The sequence below is a fragment of the Leuciscus leuciscus genome, assembly GCF_965113295.1.
Source record: "Leuciscus leuciscus genome assembly, chromosome: 16".
Taxonomy (NCBI): domain Eukaryota; kingdom Metazoa; phylum Chordata; class Actinopteri; order Cypriniformes; family Leuciscidae; genus Leuciscus; species Leuciscus leuciscus.
In genome coordinates this window covers 10,252,191-10,277,401 of record NC_138740.1, presented here as the reverse complement: position 1 = coordinate 10,277,401, position 25,211 = coordinate 10,252,191, and the positions used below count along the sequence as shown (strand labels likewise).

The 25,211-nt window shown below is 39.0% G+C and overlaps 1 protein-coding gene across 2 annotated transcripts in view; it reads right to left on the bottom strand.

The window, feature by feature from the left end:
• gabra3 (gamma-aminobutyric acid type A receptor subunit alpha3) overlaps positions 1 to 25,211 on the bottom strand; it is a 586,834-nt gene that overhangs the window by 481,642 nt on the left and 79,981 nt on the right. For both annotated transcript variants that reach the window (XM_082141344.1, XM_082141345.1), the window contains exon 2: positions 17,793 to 17,899. In XM_082141344.1, coding sequence (XP_081997470.1) covers positions 17,793 to 17,878 — 86 coding nt within the window. In that variant the 5' untranslated portion in view covers positions 17,879 to 17,899. The remainder of the gene's footprint in view (positions 1 to 17,792; positions 17,900 to 25,211) is intronic.

Sequence of the window (25,211 nt, the reverse complement as noted above, 5' to 3'; positions counted from 1 at the left end):
ACTATGTTTCAGGAATGGCAAAAAGGCGTGTGACAGGTCTTTAGTTCAGTTTGTTAAATAATGTGTTTTTTTTTTTGTCATTTGTTGTGTATATTTGGATTATGTTGTGTTGTAAATAAATCCAAACAATCAAAAAGCCATTCCTTTTTAAATCTCCTCATTCTTTGTGCAAGGTTGCTCAGAATGATAGGGCCTGATGGCTCCTAATAGGGCAATTATGGGAGGGTCTTTGTCTTGCTCAGGTGTTAACCCCTTAACCCCTGAAGGCATTTTTAGAGTTGTTTTGTCTGAGTGACACACAAAAAACTAAAGACTCATAACTTCAAAACTATAACAAGGAGAGTCAAAAGGTAGGTATCGTTTGATAGAACTCTTTTCAATTTTTTTGAAAATATAAATTACATTACATTTGGACACTCTCCTGTCAAGAAACTGCTGATAAATACAAAAAAAAAAATATATATATATCTTTTATAATGATAATGCATATCTTTCTTATTTGACATAGAATAACTCAGGAAGGAAATAAGGTAGGAGGAAAATTCTTTTTTGGGGAAGTCCCTCTACATACAGTATGAGCTGCATCTGGATCAAATTTTGTGGTGATTGGATAAAGCAATCAAAAGTTATAGCATTTGGAACCAAGATAGCCTTTTTGTTGAGACCTTGACGCCCCCTCATGGGCATTTTTAAAATTGTTTCACCATGGAGAATATCTTGTCATAAAAGCAATAGATTAAGTTCATTTTGGGCTCATTTTAATTGTATTAATATGCTGTAAAAAATGAAGTGCCATTTTCAACGATGTTTGAATGTTTCATGAGACGTATGATGTTTTTGACACATTGCAGTACATAGTACAAAAAAGTATTTTATAGATTATGAAAAAAAATATTCTATTTATCAACAAATAACTCAGCAATACTTAGGAGTTTTTCAAATTGGCTACATTCACTGTAAAGTTCAGACTCTAAGCTTTCAAATGACACCAATTTTGTTTGAATCAAGGCAATATATTTGAAAAATATGATAATGAATATTTACGCAGCTAGGTGGCGCCTGCGGGCGGTACACTCCGGTTTAGAGAGACTAGTCAGCACTCCTTCAGAGTTGATCGAAGTGGTTAGATGCTTTAAAAAGCTGAGATTCTAAGCTTGAAGATGATACATATTTTGTGTTATTCCACGTTTGAAAACGAGCACGGACGGTTCCTGGAAAATTGGAAAACACTTTGCACCCCGGAAGGATGAGAGACTTGTTTTTTAGCCAAGTATGCATCACTTCGTGAGGAATATCTCGTGATCAAAGCAATGGATTAAGTTGTTTTGGGGCTCTTTGTAATCGTGAGAATCTGCTGTCAATAAAGATGTTCGATTTTTCACAATCCATGCATGTTTCATTGAGTTATGAGCTGAAACGTCACTTCAAAACAACATAGCATCACTGCTATTGCTATATCATAGGTGCGTCTCTGGTATTTTTTGTGTTAGAACGCCATGGGGAATATCTTTAGATCTGAGTGATGGATTATGGTGAGTTTGGGCTCTTGTTAATCTTAACAATCTGCTGTAAATAATGCTGTGCCATTATCCACAATTGATGCATGCTTCATTGAGTTATGAGTTAAAACGCGACAAGTGCTACATCTATAATAAATGCTCTATGTGCGCCTTTGGGAGTTTGTGTGTTACAACTCCCATGAGGAATATCTTTAGATCTGAGTGATGAATTATGCTGAGTTTGGGCTCTTTTTAATTGTGCGAGTCTGCTGAAAATAATGATGTGCAGGTTTCTACGATCTGTGCATGCTTCGTGAAGTTATAAGTGAAAACCAAACGCGAGTGCTTCATGAGTATATACTAGGATAGGTGCGGCTGAGGTATTTTTTGTGTTAGAACGCCATGAGGAAATATCTTTAGATCTGATTGATGGAATATATTAAGTTTGGGCTCTTTGTAATCGTGAGCTCCTGCTGTAAATAATGATGTGTCATTTTTCATGATCGATGTATGTTTCATGAAGATACGAGTAAAAAGGCCAAGTCTAAGCTACCTTGCTAGGCTACGTGAGTCTGTGGATTTTTTTTGTGTTTTAGAACTCCATGAGGAATATCTTTAGTTCTGAGTGATGGATTATGTTGAGTTTGGACTCATTTTAATTGTAAGCATCTGCTGTAAATAATGATGTGTCATTTTCCACAATCGGAGCATGTTTCATAAAGTTACAAGCAGAAATGTGTCTAAAATTCAGCATTCATATATGGTAACATGGGTCTCTTGAGGGGTTATTTTACAAAAACCTTGCTCAAGTTTAGTAAAAAGCCTGAAACAATTATGCTTGTTGTATTCTACTCATTGAGACCTTTCAAATGACATATGACACAGGACTATCTGAGCTGTATGATGTTTTTGACATATTGCAGTATGTAGTACAAAAAAATAGTTTATAAATTATGATTTTTATTTTCTATTTATTATTTATTCTAGCAAATAACTCAGCACTACTTAGGAGTTTATCAAATTGGCTACATTCATTGTAAATTTCAGACTCTAAGCTTTCAAATTACATATATTTTAAGTTGATCAAGCTAATATTTTTGAAAAATATTATGATTATTAATTTCGCAGCTAGGTGGCGCCTACGGGGGCTACACTCGGTTTTAGAGGAATAACTCAGCACTCATTAGGAGTTGATCAAAGTGATTGGATGCATTAAAAAGCTGAGATTCTAAGATTCTATTTTGTGTTGTTCCATTCAGTGGTTGCTTAGTAAATTGATTATGAATTTTTTTCGCGGGGGTGTGTCCCGCCGGCGGGACACTTCGGGGTTAAGGGGTTAAAGGCTTACATATTAATGAGATGTTCACGCCTCTTGCATAAAGCTTACTTACACAAAACACGTCTTACAATTTTTAAATCAATATATATTGTCTAATCTGAATGAGCAGTCTTTTTCACATAGTTTTGAAGCAAATATTCTAGGCTACGTCATACAATTTTCAAAAGTCTTATGAAGAAATAATCAGTATGGGTTTCATGGCCTTATTTCAGTGACAATATTTTTTTGTTTTTTCACAAACCACGCATAAATGTCATTATCTCAAAACTACAAACTTTTACATACTTGCTGCTGACAAATTATTGTAGCAGAGTTTGTGCTGAATACAGTGTAATCAGACTTTAGCCATGAAAATGTCACAAGTAACAGAAATAAGCACAAATGTCAGAGCATGTCAGAACACCTCCAGGGCCCAGAAAACCCATCAGACCCCAGAGGGTTAACTGCATTCCAATTCAGAGGCTACATCCTTTGAAGGACTCAGACTTCAAATGCCTAGCCATTGAAGAAGGTCGGACCAAGCTTTGTTTAATGGGACGGTCTAGCCTACGGAGGTATGTTTTTGTCTCCAAGCAACTCTGACAGCAGCCTTTGATGAGTGGCAGTAACGTTTATACTGGAATTTTTATGTTCAATTGCCTAAAAACAAAACAAGGTTCGAAACCTGTCAAAATATGTTCACCTTGGTGCATTTATGAACATAGTAAAGAGCATATAAAATTGCATCTTGGTAAGATATATAAAGCGGTTCAAATATTGACTTATATGTATTTTTTAATATATTTTTCATTTGTATCATTAGATACATTAGATTATTTGAGTAAGAGTAAACCCAATACTTATATTTAAATGAGTAATTAAAAAATCCTGTCGTCACCACCGTGCAATGAATTCTGGGGTAGGGGATGACGCAAAGGATCCATCCGTTCTATCCTATAATGAAGAGTCTTCGGATTGGCACGGCCTTTGTTGCGCAGCGGTGACGCAATCATCCTTGAATGCAGCCTTCTGGATTGGAACGCAGCTAATGTCTTAATAAGCCATTCATCCATACTATTCATTCAGTCACTAAATCATTAATTAAACTGATTAATTTAAAATGCGGATTCATTCAGTATGAAGCACCGCTTCGTGTTGTTCAGAGACAAAAAACAGTTCTGCTGTGGTTTATTCAACTACTTTATAAAATGAATATGACATTTTCAATCGTGCTGACATTTGGGGAAAAAACAGCTCATATGATATTGCTTAACTATATCATTTGATATAAATAAATAAACACTCATGGGTTAAAAATGGCCCTGGGTATCTTGAATTTCAGTGGAATTCTAACAGCATTAAAATAGACATCATGCAGTAAAAGTGTACATTCTCAGGAAATTCTATGGTTTGATTTATTTATTTTTTTATGTGAGTGACAATCCAAAATGTCAGATTGCAGCTTGCAAGTCAGTTAAAGCAATAATTACGATTATAACAAATATTATTGCAGATGATACATATCACATACACCTTTATATACTACAGTATGCAAGTAAATTGGGTTACAAATACTATTTCATGTTAACCTAAAAATAGTGCATGTGTTGGAGACAGCATAGACATTGAAACTACTTTAAAAGCTGCAACACCCATCATATACAGAGTGTTATAATTTCACCACAAAAGCTCAGTGGTTTTAGCAATTACTGTGATTGGGAGCAGATAGTAGAGATGCACATATCTGTTCATATTTACTGGTCTAACTCTGCCGAAAATTTACAGTGGTCCTCTTATCTGGTATACACATCGCCAGACCATCAGGGTGACCCTTGTCATTGTTTTCTGATAGACTATGACAAAACTCTCCATCAGTTCAGCTAAGCATCCTCACGTTTGAGTGTCAGACACATTTATCTTGAAGACAATGAGGAGTAATTTCAGGAAGGGCAGGATATGGAGGACATAGATTCAAAAAGACAGTTAGAAAGAGAAGCAAAAATGTAAAAACAAAATGCTTTTTTTTTTTTTTTTTTGAGTATCATGAATCAGCTTTTTATGGCTCATATAGTATAATATAGTAGAATATGGTGCTCACACTCAAGAAAAAGTAAATAAAATACAATTTTATTCAGAGGCCCAAACTGAGCAAAAACATTCAATTTGGTGCAGTTTCTGAAATGTAAATGTGGTGCGATCTGGGAAAACCCACCACATGGTGAAATTTTACCGATTACAGGTTTTGATACTAAAGCTGGTTTCAAGCCCTTTCCAAATCTTTTTAGATCTTACTGAAAACGTACCAGCGCGACATCTCACGGGTTCTCCCAGATCGCATCACAAATTGCCAAAAAGTGAGATATAAGTCTGATATATTGTATCTTAAATCAATTAGGCTAAATATTAATAAAATGAAAAATACTATTTTCATAAACTGCATATAAATATAATTTGTATCAATATCAATAACACAATATGAACTCTGTATCACACAGAGTTGTATCACGACTGTGAATGAACTGTATCACACAATAAAATGTCTTAGTAAGATGATATTTAAGTACTTAGTCTTAAAATCACAGCTCTGTAGTTTTTATTGTGGGGGGCAAAACATATAATGCGATGCAATATGATGATTGAAAGACAAATAAACGTTTCTCAAAATCCTAATGGATCATTTTTTTATATGGATGTGATACATGAAAGAAAAGAAAGCCTGTGTCTGCAACAAAAGTCGCACAGCTGTTTTAAACCTGTGATTTTCCCTCAGTGCAATTAAGAAGCAAATCAGCGGGGAGGATTAAAACATCCACAGCTGATGGTCCATTTTTGACAGGCCTTCCCAAGTTCCACTACACATTTAAACAATACTGCAGAGCACCCTGGAGAAAATCCTAAAAAGATAACTAAAATTAAAATGCTTTCCATTCAAAATGTTTTGAAGAGTACTTGAAATGTCATTTTCACTATGAATACATTATGGCCACTGACAGAGTAGGATTTATGTTGAAACACGCATTATTTAGTTTCCTTTCACCTCTTGTATGAAACAAACACATGCCGTGTAAAATCCTTAAAATAAAGGCTCATGTTGCGACTGGAATGAGATAGTGTTCGTTCCATGCACTAGGATGGTGACATTGATTTCCTCCTTTTGGCCTGCAGCCCTTCAGAAATACCCTCCGCTAAGCCAATGGGGAATGTAATCAGTTTCCCACAAAGCCAGCTGAGACCATCAGCCACTTAACGTTTCTGATGTTGACAATGCTATTACTCAGTTTATCAACAAGTGTAGAAATGCTACAGTGAGACAGGGAAAAACATACTAGCTAATTAGCATCAGTATCAGCAGTATCACAACATGGGGAACATATTGTATGCGCTACTTGTAACAGACAAAGAAAAAATGTGTTCTACAGTTACATTTATATCATTAGATCCATTAGATTATTTGAGTAAGTCGAAGCCCAATACTTACATTTAAAAGTGTAATCCAGCAATTTCTTTTTTTTTTTTTATCCTGTTGTCACAATGTTTTTTAGGAGTACTTAGTGTTAAGTGACTTAACTTAGTGGAATGTTCACTGAAGTAATGCAACTGCAAATCCTGATAAATTACCCTGCTGGAGGTGGCAAACGTTGAAACTATTGGTAAGTGATGCACGCTGAGAAATTGCTAAGTAGACTCCTGCCCCTCAACTACCCTTTCCCCCAACCCTCTAACACATTAACCATGACAACTTCACGCCAGCCATTGAAGGCATGTTATTTGTTGGCTCGGTCACATCTCTGAGTGCCACCCATTCCTTCTGAAGCCTGTGAATAATGCATGCATGAAGAGCAGGAGGGAGAGAGGGGCCGGAGCGCAAGAAGTTCAGAGGTAATCCATATGGAAGGAGTGTAGGAGTGACTCTCTCCCCTTCTTTGTTATTGATTTTATGTCACTTTGGACAGTTGCACTGATACTGATTCCAAACAAAACAGAAAACAAAAGAGGTTCGAGCTATCCACAATCGTTAACCCAAGATTGCACCATTAAGGGGTGGGGTGTGTGTTTGTGTGTGAGCGTGATGGAAAAGAGGCTGCAGCACTCCGTCTGGGAGGCAAAACACAAGCGGCTCATTCATATGTAAAAGATGGATTGTTGTGAATAATAGTTTAATCAAACCCTGCCTATCGGTGCACTTGCGCACAGTGAAGGATGGCTGCGATGCGTAGAGTGACATTAGCTAATATGGGAAATTTGTCTGTGACAACTTTATCCATTAGCAAAGTCTTCGGCCTGTGCTGTTGCAAAAGTCGATTTAGAGTTGTGTGATAGTATCGTAGAGCATCAGCGAGCCTGCAGGACTCGTTGAGCAACAACTGTGCTGATTCGGAGAGATACTCATGAGGTATAAGCACTCTGCTGATCTGAAGTCTAAAGGGATTATGCCTAAACTTGGTCATGGGTCTTCCGGGCTTGCTGCATTTTCAAGGAGGCACGCAAATATCCACGGAAATGAGCCATCCACACAGATTGTTTCTCTCTGCAGCATGGGGGAATAAAAGAGTAGCTAGTCGAAGCTAAAAGTGTGTGACGAGGTCAACGTCAAAGAGCCACTCTCTTCTTTCTTGTGATTGAGGTTGCCTTGTTAGTATGCGCAGAGGGTTTCAGCTGGTTTGATCTGCCATCCAGAATAGACAAATATAAGGACCTGGCAGTCAAAATAAGAGTGTCAGTGGTCATTTAGACTTGTTTAACAACATATTTATAGCTCAATCAATCTCCTGAAGCTTTACAGGCAAGTATCTTTGAAGCTGGGGACAATAAGGACACAAGATGTGCTGTTATGTTGTCTCCAGTAGTGCCTCTGATATGGCAGAGTGAGTTTGATGATGGAGATAGTGGGTTGCTGGAAGAATTACTTCACCATTCTCAATGCTTATTAGTATGTGATCCAGATTGCAGACGCTTGCCTAGATAACATTGAGCACATCTAATCTACACTAAGACATGTTTTTTTGTTTGTTTGTTTGTTTGTTTGTTTGTTTTCCCCTGATAGAAGACCAACTTTAATGCTAACATTCAGCCTTGGTCCATTGGCTCGCACCGCCTCATTTCTTGGATTCTTTTCTGCCTTTTTTTTGGCCAAGGTTTTATTTTGTACATGCCTGAGAAGGCTTAAATTAAATTTACTTTGGAAGAAGCTAAGCAACAAAGGGCTATGGATCACAATAAAAGATTATCAAACCCAAAGAACCCTCTCTAACTGTAAGGGAAATGGGTCAGCTGAATAAACAGCACTTTTTAAGTCTCTCACTTTAGTCAAAAGGAAATGTATTCAGCACAACAAAGTAAGTAGCACCATGAAGCATGCTGTAACAAGGCCCTGGTTTGTCCATTAAATAGTCTTGTTTTTATTTTATTTTATTTTATTTTATTTTATTTTATTTTATTAACCTATATCAATTATTTACAACCAAATAATGAGCTCATGTTTCTGGGACAGACCAACAAGCAGACACAAAATTCTTAAAGAAACAACTTGAAGTTTCCCAGAGAACTGTATTGCTCTGAGCAATAGAACAATCTATTGTTCAAAGTATCATATGTTTCTCTTTAAATTGCTTATAGCACTCTTCCTTGTAGTACTGTAAAATCAATGATGATATAGTTCAGATAACTTGGTCTTCATACTGAAAGTGATGCACCAATTTAGCATCACCACATTAAAGGTGTTGTATATGGTCTACAGTCAGCTTTTTTTTTCTGTTTGTAATATATTATAATTAAATGCCTACCCAGATAGAGAAAATCTTTAAAATGTAAAGCATGTTGAATACTTTGCAAAGATGAAGATGACTTGGGACTAGGCTGAACCTTCAGAAATGAAGGTGACATGAAACTGGACAGGACCAGAGGATCTGCTATACCAGGAAACACCATATCATCCATCTTGTCAAATAATAGTAAAGCAGGGACCCAGCTCATTGCACGAACCTAAGCGACCAGAATGTGGGCGAGACTCCAATCCATTCCCTCAAACTCCACTAAGATGCCCTCTGTGACAATGTTGCTGGCTCTCACACCTGTTCAGACTCTGCAATGGGCTTGGGCTCCAGGATGAACATGGGCTCTAGCAATCAATCTGGTTCAATCTTCGTGGATGGCTCGGGCTCAGAGTCTGTGGTGGGCTCTGGATAATTCTCTGTAGCGGGCATGGCTGAAGGCTGGCTGGGCTCTAAGGGCGTTTTTCCACTGGGTTCGTTTGCTGCGGTCCGAACCCGAGTGCGCTAGTTCCCGGCGCCCCCCGCAGCGTTGGTCTGGTTTCACACTCAATTAGTTGTATCGAACCCAGGTGCGTTTGCAGTGATCTTACGTCATCGCAAACGCAATCAAACAATGATATCGACAGTGATACGCATGCGCGGGATACTATACTTCCTGAACAAGCGCGCACCCGAGTCCGTGTTGCTTGCACATTAACGCGAACCGCACCACGGTTCGGGAGCAACCGAGCTCAGACCACCTCCTCCAGGTAGTCTCGGGTTCGGTACTCTAGTGCGCACCCGGGTCCGATGACAGCGTTCACATTAGCGATTTTTCATGCGAACCGTGCCCCGGTCCGCACTAAACTGCCAGTGTGAAAGCGCCCTAAGTCTGGAATAAGGCTAGTGTTGTCCTCATCCGAAATGTATATGATAAATGGAGAGTCAATTCAAAAGTGAAGTGAAGCAGAATGACAGTGAACAATTAATTTTAATGAACACTTCAAGAACTACACAAAAACATATAACATTAATGCAGACCTATAAACTGAATAAACTGAAGGCCTGAATACAGAAACAGGGAATCAAAGAAACAAGGAACAGGTGTGAGCTAATCAGAAACCATAGTAACAAATGAGAACTCAGGCAAAACCAAGACTATAAACTAAACAAAACAAGACCATGAAACTATAAAAAAGACACATCATGAATGTTACACTGCTATGATTGGCCTCCATTCTCCATGTCTGTTTGTCTCCATGGTTTCTAATTGATTGGGTTTCTCAGTTCCGGTGTGTCTATTTAGTTTCTCCCTTTGTCAGCTGTATATATATATATATATATATATATATATATATATATATATATATATATATATATAAGCACTCAGTTTGCGTTAGATCTTTGTTCCGGTATTATTTTTAAGTAAGCTGTGTAGTTCTGTTATTACTCCTTCGATACCCTCGCTTCTGTTTGTGACTTCTGTGGATTTGGATTCCTGCTTCCAGTGAGTGTTTAACTATACAGCATTACAGAATACTGGAACCTTTAAGATAAAATAATGGCTCCCTCCGTCAAGATGGTCATCCTTTGGAGCAGTACGTGGATGAGTTTTTAGAGTTTTCCCATCTGGTGAGTTGGAGAAGAACTACACTCAATGCCTGCTTTCAGATGGGACTGGATGATGAGCCAATTCGGTTCCTGTCTCCTGGGTGTTGTGATTCACTCTTAGCCATTTCCATTTTTTTTTTTTTTTTTGGCTAAATGGTTCTGATTTCTTGGTTGAAGAAGCTAAAGAGGACAATTACAACCCTTACCTAGTACCATCCCGAAAGCTTTTGGGCACTCCAACTCACCCTCGAGCCTGCAACCAAAACCCTCCGCATCCCTGAACAACAGGACCATCTCATCCGCTCCAGAGTCCACTCCAGCCCCTGAACCCACTCCAAAATTCAGCCAAGAGTCCACTTCCAAGTCCGTTTCAGTGATTTGACACAATGCACTTATTGCGTACATACATATTTTTATATTGTACTTATTTTTTTTTTTTTTTAATTACCTGCATATAACTAATTTCTGTAATTACATCTATAATTGTTTAAAAAAAAAAGTTTTGCAATACAAAATGAATAAAATAAGTACATAGTACATTTTGTTTGACTGATTTATTGATATTAGTTAAAGACACCTACGTGTGACCAAAATATATTACAATTGGAACTGATTGTGAAAAGTGTTGATTACAGAATTTATATTTAGATCTACCACAATGCAAAGTTGACTGTTAGTCCCTGGCTTGATTTACCAATGCATAAACAGCAATACAAGTTTTTGAAACTATATAGTACAATGACCTCTATATGTTAAAATATCAAGGAAATGTAATCCCTTTAAACAAAAAAGCTCTATTTTCACACCATTAATTCTCATTAGGTGGAATAAAAAAATAAAGTGATCTGTTTTGTGATCTGAGCCCAAGGAATGTCTCGGTTACCTATGCAACCATGGTTCCCTGAAAAGGGAATGAGACGCTGTGTCGAAGCGCCGTGGGAACGCCTCTGTGTGACTGTGTTGTGAAGGACGTAAGAAGTCAGTCCAATGGTCCAAGCCTGGGAGGACCAGCCTGCCGCATCACAGATATATTTGAGGGAAACTCCTGACAGTAAAGCTTTAGAAACAGCCATATTCCTAGTGGAGTGGGCCCGGACAGCCAAAGGTGAAGGCTGGCCAGTCGACTCATAAGCAAGTAAGATAGCCTCGACCACCCACTTGCTCATCCACTGCTTAGATGCTGGGAAAACTTTCCTGGGTGACCCAAAACAAACAAACAGCAGTTCAGACTTTGTACACAGGGCAGCTCTGTGGACGTAAACATCTAGTGCCCTAACTGGGCAGAGCAAATTTAGTTTCTCTTGGTCAGACGTCCAAAAGGGAGGAGGACAGAAGGCCTGCAGCACAATAGGTCTTACAGTAGTAGTAGGTACATTGGGAATATAACCCGGTTTAGGGATAAGAAAGGCCTTCACCATACCAGGAGCAAATTCCAAACACGTGGGAGATACCGTAAGGACTTGCAAGTCTCCAATTCTTTTGAGAGATGAGATAGCGAGGAGAAAGACAGTTTTCAGAGTGAGAAACTTCTCAGGAACCTCCTCAATAGGCTTGAAGGGAGCCAAGGAAAGGCCTTCCAATATTATGGCCCAATTCCAAGCCGGCACTCTCGTGCAGACTGCAGGTCTAAGCCTCAAAGTTCTTATTCCATCACTGCACCCAATGGGCAGTTAATTAGGTTCAGCTGGCGATTTTGCACTATGAAGTGAATAATCTCATCGTCAAGGCATAAAGTGTCCTCGTGGAGAGAGCTCTGGATTGAAGGATGGTCTCAACAACCTCAGTTGAGAGACCTGAACTTATGAGCTGGGCCCCCTCAGAGGCCAAGCCCACAGTTGCCATAACTCGGGATGGGGGTGAGGAATCGGAAAAGGCATACAGAGATAACCACGGCTACATCTGTACCATGGTGTCCAGTTCAATAGGAGCTGGACGAGTATGGGAGAACCACAGTGGACAATGTGTCATCTCTAAAGATGAGAACAGATCTACTTCCACTCGGCCGAACTTCTCCCACAGGTGCTCCACTACCTTGGGGTGGAGTCTCCATTCCCCGGGCCTCGGCCCCGGCCTTGACAGGATGTCTGCTCCCTGATTTAGATACCCCGGGAAGTATACTGCCTTCAAAGACAGCAGCTTCCCTTGGGCCCACAGGAGGATCTGGTGAGCCAACTTGACCGCAGACCCCCCCTGAAGGTTTATGTAAGAGACCACCGATGTGTTGTCTGCATGAACAAGCACATGAACAGCCTCTTAGGTCTGGGAGGAAGTGTTTCAGTGCCTGAAACACAGCCAGCATTTCCAGGCAATTTATGTGCCACGAGAGATGATGAGCCGAGCAGCCCCAGCCCGTGAGGGTTGCATCAGTCGTAAGTGTGACGCGACAACAAGGAGCCCCTAGCACAGGTCCTTGTGAAAGGAACCACGGATTCTTCCACGTAACTAAAGCACAAAGGCAACGCCACATGACCTTGATCATGCGGGGCAGGTTTCCCCTCTGGGATAACCCCTTTGGTTTTAAGCCACCAATGCATGGGTCTGAGCAGGAGACAGATGTGCATGCATTGTTGTCGAATCCCATTTCACTAAATAACCACTAAAAAAAGTTGTTCTCTGAGCTGGAGAAAACACACTCTTCTTGGCATTCAGCCTTAGCCCAAACGGAATCTCTATGTCTAACTGCCAGGTGCTCCGATTGAGCTAGAATCAACCAATTATTTATGTAATTTAGCATGCGGATGCCCTGGAGTCACAGGTCACAGAGGAGCTAGAGCTGCATCCACACACTTCGTGAAAGTGCGGGGTGATAAAGCTAGGCCAATAGGAAGAACCCAATAGGAACTTTCTGTGTTGAGGAAGGGTGGATATGTGGAAGTATGCGTCCTTGAGATCTATCGTGACAAACCAGTCCTCGGACCTAATTTGTGACATGATTTGCTTCAGAGTAGCATCTTAAATTTGAGCTTCCCTACAGAGCGACTTCCCAAAGCACACAAGGTGGCGGGGTTGGCAGAATGGCACCCTGAGGGCATTGCCCTCGGAAGCTGCCAAAGCCCTCTTAGAAGCAATAACAGTCAGATCTGTTTTTCCCTTCGAGGACTTCGACTGTGAACGTCTCCCCGATCCTCAGTCTTTCTGGGAGTACGGGTAGCGATGCTCTGCTTCTGATGCACCCTATGTGAGGAGCTCTAAAGCCTGGAACACACCAAGCCGACGGTCGGCCGTCGGGCAGTTTCCGTGCGTCGGCCGACTAAATCTTCTCAGTGTGTTCCGCACCGTCGGCTGAAATTGGTCCTCGTCGGCTTTGTAACGGCCGATTCGACATGTTGAATCGGCGTCGGGCCGTCGGTGAAAGAGGGAACTCTGATTGGCTGTTCAGCTTAGTGACCGAGTCAGTGCACGAGAATAATAGCAAAATAGCGAGCAAAGTCAAAACGGTACAGATAGAAGGCTGTTCTAATGATATGTCATCTTATCTGAGTGTTCCTTGGCGAATATTTCAATATTAACACGAGAGGAGTGGAATAAAGACAGTGTTTAGCAGGATTGATATTCAAAACAGTAAGCACGCACTGCTTTGTTTACGGTTTGTGTAACTGCAGCCGGCAGCGCAGGTTTCCCTTTTTGAATGACGAATATAGACGAATATATCTGCAGAAATAGACAGCTGTCTCATTTACACGCAGGCGCAGAACGCGCATTCTAGCTGACAGTCGGCTGTAGTTCTCTCGGTGTGTTCAAGTGCAGCTTTTTACCCCGACGCGAGGCGACAACACAGTCGGCTTTCATCAGCGCTAGTTCGTCTGCGTCGGCTTGGTGTGTTCCAGGCTTAAGACGGCTAGGGATGCTTCCGCTCAGCAGCCCCAGAGACCTGAGAGTGGCGAGGGAGGAATTTCTGGCACGCCGCCGCTTGCCTTTTTTGCCTCCCGGAACCTATCGGCGACTGAATTTACAGCGTTGCTGAAAAGGCCAGATGGAGAGAGTGGGGTGTCCAATAAAAAGCTCTTGTCTTTTTCTTTGAGTCCAGACAAATTTAACCACAGATGTCTCTCCGTAACCACGAGAGCTGCCACAGAGCAGCCGACTGACTTGGCCGTCTCCTTGGTGGCCCAGAGAGATAAATCTGCTGCTTGATGCAGCGCTTTGATAGTGTCAGAGCTAACTCCCTCGCCCTTATCAAGGTCTCTAAGCAGGTTAGACTGATATGCCTGCAAGATGGACATAGTATGCAGACACGTCACGGCTTGACCTGCAGCTGAATAAGCTTCACCAGACAAGCAAAAAAGTGGCTTGGTGACTCAGGGGAGAGATAGCTCACAAGTGTCTCTTCAATCCTGGGCATCGCCTCGTAACCCTGTTGTTTTAGCCCCAAGATGTTTGATTAGTTGGAAGTATGAGGGTTAAACACACGATATGAAACCGGCCTCTTTCACGACCTCGACATCTCAGTGTGGAGGTCGGGAAAAAACGGTAAGCCCCAACGAGGAGGTTGTGAGTGTGATGGCAGAAAGCGTTTGTCTAATTCACTTTTATGAAGAAGCTCCTGTTTCTCGGCCGGCCAGTTGATGTTTAACCTGGCTACGGCGTGAGTCACAAGATCCTCAAATGCAGGGGTATGAAGTGGCGAGTCTCTAGTATCTACATCTGTATCCCCACCCGTAATACAACGTGGGCAGGGATGAACACATTTCCTGAATTGTTGTTCGCTCGCCACAATAAACCCACCTACACAATAGTGAAAAACTCCTGTCTAACAGTTTTCTCTGAATATGCTGAGACAGACAAACACCAAGGAGACAAATGGTTTCACTAAGAGTGTTTGCTAACACTGCCTGGTTTAGGTATGCTTTACAGTTTCCTAGTTGATGACATCACCCACCTATGATGTTCCGTCACGCAATTGGACTGATTTCATAGGTGCTTCACGACGCAAAGGCATTCCCACATTCCCGCAGAGGCATTCCCACAGCGTTTTGACGCAGCACGAGTTCCCTTGAAAGGGAAACTTGATTCTTTAACTTAATACTTGACAAATTTTGTGGAACAAAGGGTAAAACAGGGGTGTTAAATGCTGACTCCAGAGGGAGAAGTATGTCAAACTTGTGCCAGCCTCTTCAACAACTGAAATCATCTTCTGAAAAAAAAAGGGGTGTTATTTGTAATGGGGGTGTTGGAGTGATAGATGTTCCAGAAGACTGGTGCTGTGATATCACACTGAATCAAATTCAGTAAATTTTAAATCTGCTGACATAGTGGAAAATGAATTTCTGCTCCCAAAGCAAGGACATCACATTCAGTCACCCCTACTGAATATCTTGTGTGTTGTGGGTGGAGGGAGGGGGAGCACTAAAATTAACGTCTGCTATCCTTCCGCTTTCATCTCAGATGCTTCTTTCATCACTCTCTCTTGTGCATGTGTCTCTTTTTTGCCTATGTTACTGGCAGATGGAATTGGTAGATTCCAATCAATGTTCTTCTTTGACTAATTACTCTGACAAAGATGGTGAGGATCCAGATGAATGCGCCTGCTGCGCATATCTGGCAACACACACACACACACACACACACACACACACACACACACACACACACACACACACTGTACCAAGAAAATGCCAAATATATCCTGATAAGCAGCTAGAAATCTGCAGTATAATGATTCTCTATTAAACACCAAGTTATGTTCTGGGATGATGGCTCTGGATTAAGGCCACTGTTAAAGCCCTGTTATGCTCACTAAAAGTTAATTTATGTCCTTCACCCAGGGCTAAAAAGACATTGGAAATGGCTGAACAATGATATACTGTTTGTAAAAACTCTGACACCACTGCTAGGAACTGTGTTTAAATGAATTTTTAAATGTGCATAGCAGAGGTGGAAAGTAACTAATTACAAATACTTTCATTACAGTACTTCAGTACATTTTTCAAGTTGTTCTACTTTCTTGAGTACAATTAAATTGTGGTACTTTTACTTTGACTTCAGTTGAATACAAATAAAGTATTCAACTTTGCTACATTTATTTTTCACCAAAAGTACAAAGTACAAAAATGACAAAGGTGCTGACGGAACAACAGGGCGAGCTGACATTTGACGGGCACTTTTCAAACTGCGGCTGAGCCCTGCGCTTCAGGCAATAAACAGGTCTGACTCGAGTGCAAAACCAATCTAAACTTCCAGTTCAGTTGTGGGGCGTTTAAACCACACTTTGACATTCAATCACTGTCGTTGTCATTTGGAATCAGTATCCCTAACGTTTCAATATTTGAGTGAATGTAAGTGAGATATGCTCATTTTCTGATTTTAAATTGCAATTTTTGCAGCTCCTGAAATGGGTCATATCATTAATATTACCAGAGCACTGAGCAGTTGAAGTAAATACAAAACTCTGCTCACACAAGGATGCACGTATTGCATGGTTAGAGCAAGAACATAATGTTAGTGTCTAAAATGCAGGCGCACAGTTCAGTTGAATAGTAAAGCATTTTTGGTAGAATGAAAAAACAGCATTTTATTTAAAGGGGTTAGGGTTAGGTGCACTTATAATGTTAATATGATTTTTAAAATCAAAATGGTCAATTTAAAAATAAAAGGCCCTTTTCTACCCTGATTTTAGCCCTCTGATTAGAACGCTCTGTTAGATTAGAACGCGTCTGCTGAGAGACTTCAATATAAACACCCACTGCTATGTTTGGCTAACATCTTAGCATCTGAAATAAGCATTACATGTGGAACTCTCTTGAAAACTTTTACTACATTTGAAAAACAGCGACAGTGTCACAGAATTATATTATAATTACAAAATGATGATTACGATTTCAACTACAAAGCAGCTCTCCAGTGTGCTAATTTTTTTACTCGTGTCTCACCTCGACGGGCTGAACAGATGAATCAGAGAAGATTTCCACATCAAAGAAGGTGGAGCACCAGAGAACACCCACCTATTGTTTGTCTTGGCCAGCGGTTTAGAACGACCCAAACAAACTCCAAACAAACTCCAAACAAACTTCAATTTGATCACATTTTGTTCTAAATGACGTCATACCAGTACGTCTTTTGATTGAAGTATATCGAAGCCTTTCTGATTGCGCACTTAAAACACTTGGAATCGTCCAGGAAAGATGTATGTCATGACAAGGGGTCATGTGTTGTAATTTAATGTTGTATTTTACTTTTAGAAGACTATTAGCTCTGGCACTTGATTGCAAGCACAAAATCCCTTTTTACCAAAATCCCTGTCTATATGTACCTTCACAATGCTGACATGTGTGAGTGAGCTAATGAGCAGTAAAAAACCAACTGGCATCACTGTAACACAATCTAGGCTAAACTCGTCTCGGAATCCCACAGGTTTTTCCAGCGTCAGTTTCTTTCCAGGTTATTGAGTCACACTTGTAACCAAGCCCGCTCCGCCACTGAAAATCCAATTCATGGCAGTTTGTGCGAGCGATTTACAGCCAACTAAGGTGGGCTCCAATGGCATTTTGCAGATCGTAAAAGACCCTGCACAGTAATACAACCTTATTAATGAATGTATTAGTTGCAATGCTTCCCTAGAGCCTGCAACATGGGAAAAAGAGAGGCTAGATGGGGAGGGTTGATGAGTCATCCTACCCGCTTTGTGAGCTGGGGTCGAAAAGCATGAGGAAGATCCACACGCAGGGGACACGTGCTGTGAGCTTGTGGAGAACGGCAGCCATATCACTTTGAGTCCTGAAAGCCTGCATAAAGAAGAGAGTAAAGATGGTGAGAACAAGCAAATTAGTAAAGTGGAGAATTTTCAGAATATGACATATAAGCTCTGTCCCTCTGTCATTCTGAGATTCAAATACAAATTATGCTCTGCAGCCTGCAGGTGATCTGTACAAAGTAATAATGTGCCATAGGAATGCACAATACCATTTCTTTAGAGAACAAATACAAGTACTGATATTCTTTTTAGTATATGCCAATAAAACCAATATTTTTAAAAAAAAAAATTTTTTGTGAAGCTATAATTTTTTTTGTATGGTACAGTGTAACAGTTCTCAATAAAAAAAAAAAACATACAATTAGTCACCCATGGTAGTACACATCTGTAAACATGGTTTAATAACACATCTGGAGCGTTTTTTCTTTTCTTTCTTTTTTTCCGTAGATCAATACAATGGTCATGAGCAGTTACTGTAAGCAGACATTTCTTGAAGCAAGTGCCATTTACAACAAATGATAAGCCACCTACACCTCGCAACTCTGTTTTGTTTTTAAGAAAACACACAAGATTAAAACATTGCACTTTAGAACATTGACTTTGAATGTATGTTGAATTTTAGGACAAAATTCTGAATTTTAGAATTGGTTTTCTTTCTACTCATGTAAGGGAGTATAAGTTGAAATCGAAGATAAATTAAAATGACTGGAAGTGGAATTTAATGGATTACAATTCAGATAAATTTAACAGGTAATAGCATTCTGAGAAATAAGTTATCCGCTCAACTTGGTCTATAAAATGACATTTAATTTAATATAAAAAAATACAAAGAACATACATTTCTACAGGAAGGCATTTTAAATAGATATTTGTGTCTGTCTGTCTTTCTGTAATTCCTTTAAAATCCTAAAGACTTAAGTAAACTTGTCAAGCGATTGTTGAAAGATCTATTCTAGGTAAAATTTCTGCAATCCTTGCTATCTCAATTCATATATTCATGAATTTAATTTGAATTTAAGGTTATTAAATATTATTTTAAGGTTGTCGTTGTTGTTTTTTTAGTCAAAATATATATATTTTTAATAACTGGACAATAGATATTATAGGATAGATAGTATATAAAAATTGTGTACAAAAAATATATATCTGTATTTTCTATACTACAACTCGATATATTTTTTCCCTAAACATAAACAAATTCATGCCTTTAACCCTCTGAGGTCGGCAAACGCGCCCCCGCGTTTTGCTGGATTTTCTTCACATTGTAGCACAATAAACTTAAATTACTCCGTCATTTATGGTCATACAGAAAAAAAGAAATATAAAAAAAGAATCTGTGATATTTCTACTTTTGTATGTGTCCACTTACAATCAAATCAAAACATTGTGCTTTTGTAAAATAAAGAAAATAAACAGGGTGTGCGTTCTGCCTCTCCGTTGCGGTGAATTTTTTTTCTTGAGCACGTCTATAAACTGAAACAAAGCTCAGCGAATACTTCTCACACATTTATGAGCCATATACCTTTATAAACTTTTAAGTGTGTACTTTTAAATGATCAGATTCAAACTGAAAACAAATATTCTCTGTTTAAGTAATTTATATAAAACCAACAGGATGTCCAGAATCTCAAACACTTGCTAATTATTTTTAATTCGACCACGCCCACTCGCACAAAAGAGATTCACATGCAAATCTCCACATGGAACGCGATCGCGCTCGTTACCTCAAAAACAAAGCACCAAAACACTTCACAAGTCTCTGCTTTTCGTCGAGTTTGAAAGACATGCCGTGAGCTTACATTGGATTTACCTCAGAAGAAGAAGAACGCGATTTGAAGACAAGAAAGATGTAAGGTAAGAAATTCTTACTTATTAGTTTATGGTATTGTTGCATAAACTTCACATTACAGTTGAACTGTTGCTAGATATATGGTGAATATTATAATATTTAGACCCGTGTTTACTGTTAAATACTGTTTGTGGATATCTGCTCAAACGTAGATATGTATAATATGGTAACCATAATGTTTCATATTTTGGAGCGCGCTCTGCATTTGAATGTTTCATATTTTGGAGCGCACTCTGCGTTTGAATGTTTCATATTTTGGAGCGTGGTCGCGTTTGAAAAGCAAAATGCACCAAACATTAGGCTTTATGTTTTTACTATTATCTCATTTCATATCATCATAACGAATGGAAACATTTGAAGTAACATATGATAATCAATATATTTTTCTCTAGCATAGTTGTTACTGAAATCTTTTGGAAGATTTATAGGCTGCTATAGGCTATTGTTATTATTATTTTATGCACTGCGCATAGCCTATGCCTACAAGGCACAACAAACCTGGTGTTCATTATATTATATATTGTTGGAAACATTTGTGTGTGTGTGTGTGTGTGTGTGTGTGTGTGTGTGTGTGTGTGTGTATTCTGTGAATTTTAAAAAGCAATTTTAACCAGAAAAATCTAAAATGTATTCCCCAAATCGTGCAGGCCTAGTTTCTCTTGATACCAGTATGTTCACTTTTTTTTCTTTTCTTTCAGGGACCAGATGCAACTGAGTCCTGCTGACTTCAACATTCACATGAGTCTCTGTATATGAACATGGTAAAGTGAAAATCAAACACCTTGGAAATGAAAGGTATGTACAATGTTTTTAGGAATGGCACAAAGGTCTCTGTCTTTGGATCATTGTTTTCAATGTGCTCTTTTGTCATTTGTTGTGTATCTTTGGATTATGTTGTGTTGTAAATAAATCCAAACAATCTAAAAGCCATTCTTTTTTAAATCTCATTCTTTGTGCAAGGTTGCTGTGAATGACAGGGCCTGATAGCTCCTAATAGGGCAGTTAGGGGAGTGTCTTTGTCTTTCTCAGGTGTTAAATGCTTACATATTAATGAGATGATCACGCCTCTTCGCATAAGGCTTTCTCACACAAAACACGTCTTAGAAATTTTAAATCAATATATTGTCTTATCTGAATGAGCAGTCAGGGTGATTTTCACATAGTTTTGGAGCAAATATTCTAGGCTACGTGATACAATTTTCAAAAGTCTTGTGAAGAAATAATCAGTATGGGTTTCATTGCCTTATTTCAGTGACAATTTTTTTTTGTATTTTCACAAACCACGCATAAATGTCATTATCTCAAAACTACAAACTTTTACATACATGCTGCTGATATATTATTGTAGCAGAGATTGTGCTAAATACAGTGTAATAAGACTTTAGCCATGACAATGTCACAAGTAACAGAAATAAGCACAAATGTCTAGGGCTGTACTGTCCCAGTCGATTAGTCGATTAATTGGTCGATACGTTCTGGTTCGACCAAAATTCTGATTGGTCGATTTTTTGCCGCGTTCATTTCATCAGTTTTGCCGCGTTCATTTCATCAGTTTTGCCGCGCTGAGGCGCGCTCATTTCATCAGGTGGAAAGCACTAACTGCTAATGGGGGTGTTTTCAGAGTACCCTTGTTTCACTGTAACAGTCTGTCTTCAGAACACCCCCCTTGTTTTCACCTTTTTTGGATTAGCCCAACCCAAGAGAGAGAGCGATAACTATAGAAGGTTTAATGCTGAATATTATTTATTTAATTGTGAGAGCGTTTAATAGTCAGTCCTCTTCTAACATGTCAACAACAAAGAAATCGACAGTGTGGCAGCATTTTGTTAAAATTGATAACAGGAAAAAGGTTGAATGCAAAGTTTGCAAGCAACAGTTTTCCACAGCTCGACGACAAACATGACATATCATCTAAAAGTGGTAAGCTCACTTGTCTGCGTTAGCTTGCCCTGTCTGTTTTGAGTAGGCTATATGAACATATCAGAATTTGCATATTTCAATGTTTTAGTGTGATGATAACCTAACTTTTTTATTTTTTATTTGGAGCCTAATGCGCAATTGCGCTGTGCTGTTGGTTGTGTTAGTTTTGAGCCTAGGATGTTTTATTTTTCAGTTATGCACTTTATTTCGTTTCTGCTCTTGATCTGGTTTGTTTAATAAATATTCTTTTTTTATTAAAGTGGACGTGCCTTTTGTGTTTATTAAGAGTAAAAGCTTTAAGTTAATAGTCTATTCGTGTCTCAGCTGCGAAGCTGAGCTCATGTTCAGCCTCGCTCGGTGCGAGGACATGCACGGTGAAATGATAGTGTCTGACAGTTATAACTTATTATTATAACATATGACAAAAATAATTGTCTAAATTATGTTGCATATTCCTCAACAGTTCTTGTGATGATATCACTAGTTGACAACATAGTACTATTTTCGGAAATCATAAGATATGATATTGCGCAGGTGCACGTGATGCAACGCTGTCAGAGTGTCAGACTCATTTCAGTGCAAAATAATTAGGTCAAAAACGATTTAATATACTGCAAATAGCCTACTAGTTTTTTATGTTTATTTATAATTCATTTAGGCGGACAACAAGGCTACCAAGTACTGCGCACAGTGCGCATCTAATTAATGTAACGTTTTTTTTTGTTCTTTTTTACCGTCATTTTTAGTCGATTTTTTGTCGAAAATTTCAGGACTTCAGTCGACCAAGATTTTCTTTGGTTGAGTACAGCCCTACAAATGTCAGAGCATGTCAGAACACCTCCAGGGCCAGAAAACAGCTCAGACCCCATAGGGTTAAAACAGGGCTCCAGATTGCAACGATTTTTCCTGGTGGTGCGACCAAAATTTTGATATAGGTTGGGCTGGCGCGACCAAAACGTTGCCCAGCATCAAATTACAAATTAAATGAAAGCGGAACGAAACTGCGCTACTCATTTGTGCTTAGCGGACCATTTATTAGGTCAGACCAAAAATAGGTAAGTGCAGCGCATTAAACTACTCGCCAGTCGCGGGCCAATCTGGATCACACGACACGTTTACTCCGCAGCGCTAGGAAATACAGTGAAGAAATCCAATGAACATCGCTGCGAGGTCTAGAGAGAAGCATTCAGATTCGGCGCAGAATTCTCTGTTATAAACCTTAGATATCAGATCAAACAGTGCTGACATGGAAATCAAGAGAAACATTGTGCCATGATTGAACAAGTTATAGAAGTCTTTAAGTCCACAAATAAGCAACATTCACCATTAATTTAATGTAGTAACACTAACTGTAAATACGATATTGTGATAGAAATAGTCAAACGCTTACAAGTACTACACATCTTTTTCCAGCACTTCAAAACTATAATATGATATAAAAAAATGTAATGTGATGACAAAAACATTATTTGTTCATCCTTCAAAGATTGTCCCCAATTATGAAACTAAAAGTTTCAAGATGTAGGAAAACTCACACTTAGTAAAAAAAAAAAAAAAAAAAAAAAAAAATTGCCATTGTGACCAGTAGGTGGCTGCAGAGGAGCGCTTATTGGCTTATTAGCTATTCCCTAAATCCCTAATATCAATTTTTTTCACTTGTTTTGCTTTGAATAAATATTAAGACATTACGAATGATAATAATTAATGTTATCCGCACAGTATTACCAAATACTTTCTGTAGAACTTAATGGCTCCGGTGCTGCTGCCCTCAAATGTTAATCTGGACTGGAGCCCTGTGAACTTAAAATAAAACATTGTAATTTCTGTACGTTAAGTCTATTTATTACCAAGGCATTTTTCAGTAATACAGTCAAAATGGGGGGAAATGTGAATAACTGTGTTGCATGTTGATTTAAGGTGTACCCCTACATTTTCTGCTTGTGCTTCTAAACATTTTCAGTTAAGGGCTACAGTGCTCCTAGTAAAAAAGTTAGTCTGGGGCCCTGCCTTAAAACCATGATCCAAACAAGAAAGGTGAACCATTACATCTAGAACCAGTAACCCCACTATTATTCAAAAACACAACAATATAGCTGATCACCAAAATGTATTTATTTGTTTGTTTGAAGAAAAACAAATGTATTGTGTTAAAGATCATATATAGAAATAATATCAGTTCAGTCATGACAACTATCTGAGGGTTTAGCATGGTGATGGATATGACAATGTTAATGTATTTTGTCTTGGCGGAATAGATCTGCTACGCTGCTGTTAATAATTGCTGCTGCTGCTGCTGCTGCTGCTGCTGCTGCTGCTGCTGCTGCTGGTACTGCTGAGCAAGTACAGAGACTTGCTACTGCCAATACATCCACAGACATGCTGCTGCTGGTGCTGCAGCACATATAAAATACATGAAAATACCCCCCAACAAAGCAGGGGACACATTAAGTTGACAATACATGCCAATATATGCATGTTGCTGAGTGTATATCACCAAACATGGGATGACTGTAAACAAGTAATGACAGGACAATAAGCAGATCTACCATAAATCTAGTAAAAAGAAAGTTCACTTATCTTAAGACGGGTGCACACTGTACGATTTTGGCCACGATTTGGCCTTCTAGGGTTTCCTGACTGAAATGTGTTTATATACAGTATTAGTCTCGTAAACATTTTTTATTTTATTTTTTTTTTTTTTATGTCTAACAATATATTTGGTAAGAACTTATGTATGGGATCAATCCCTATAAATGTCAGCGTGAAAATGCAACCTGTTTGTGACAAGTATTTGCTGGAACTTACTATGCAGAGCAGTACTGCAAGAATTTGATAAAACTGTCTGGAGATTTTTTGTTCTGATAGCCTTCCAAATGGCAGCCTGTAGTCACATTTCTTTGCAGAACTTTTTTTTATAAATATATACTATATATCTATATCTAAAGCTGCTAGGGGCAAACATGTCTCTGATAGGAGGCTTGAAATTGTTTTCACTTTAATATAACATTAATATGAACATTCATATGCAAGTTCCTCTAAGTGCATTGAGAATTAGGAGCGGACTTTAATCTAATTGCAAAGAGCCAAAAACAGAAATGCAATCCCTTTGCAAAGCAGTACTCAATAAACACAAAGTAATTTATTTAACAAAAGTAATCTGCAGTAGGCAACTGCATTCAGAGCAGGCTGTTTTTTTTTTCTTTTCTGCTAGTACTTACAAAGCCATTTTTGCTATGTATTGCTAGTGGCAACACCTGTGTATGCTGAATACATTTCAAAGGATTAATGAAACACACATACACAACTTTGCATACTTTGATTAAAGACAAAAAGAAAGAGCTGAACTGAAGTCTCAGCACCTTTGACTGATCCACAATCAACAACGAGGAGAAATGAGATATTGGCGTCCATGTTGGCCCGCTGCTATGGCTTATCTTAAATTAAAAGGTGAAAATACATTAGGTTCCAAGGTGCTTGTGGGCTTTGCACCAGTGCTACCCTTGATTGTATAGTCTGCTGCCAGACATACACAGTAGAACAGTATAAGCACAAGGGTAGCATGATAAATAAGTCC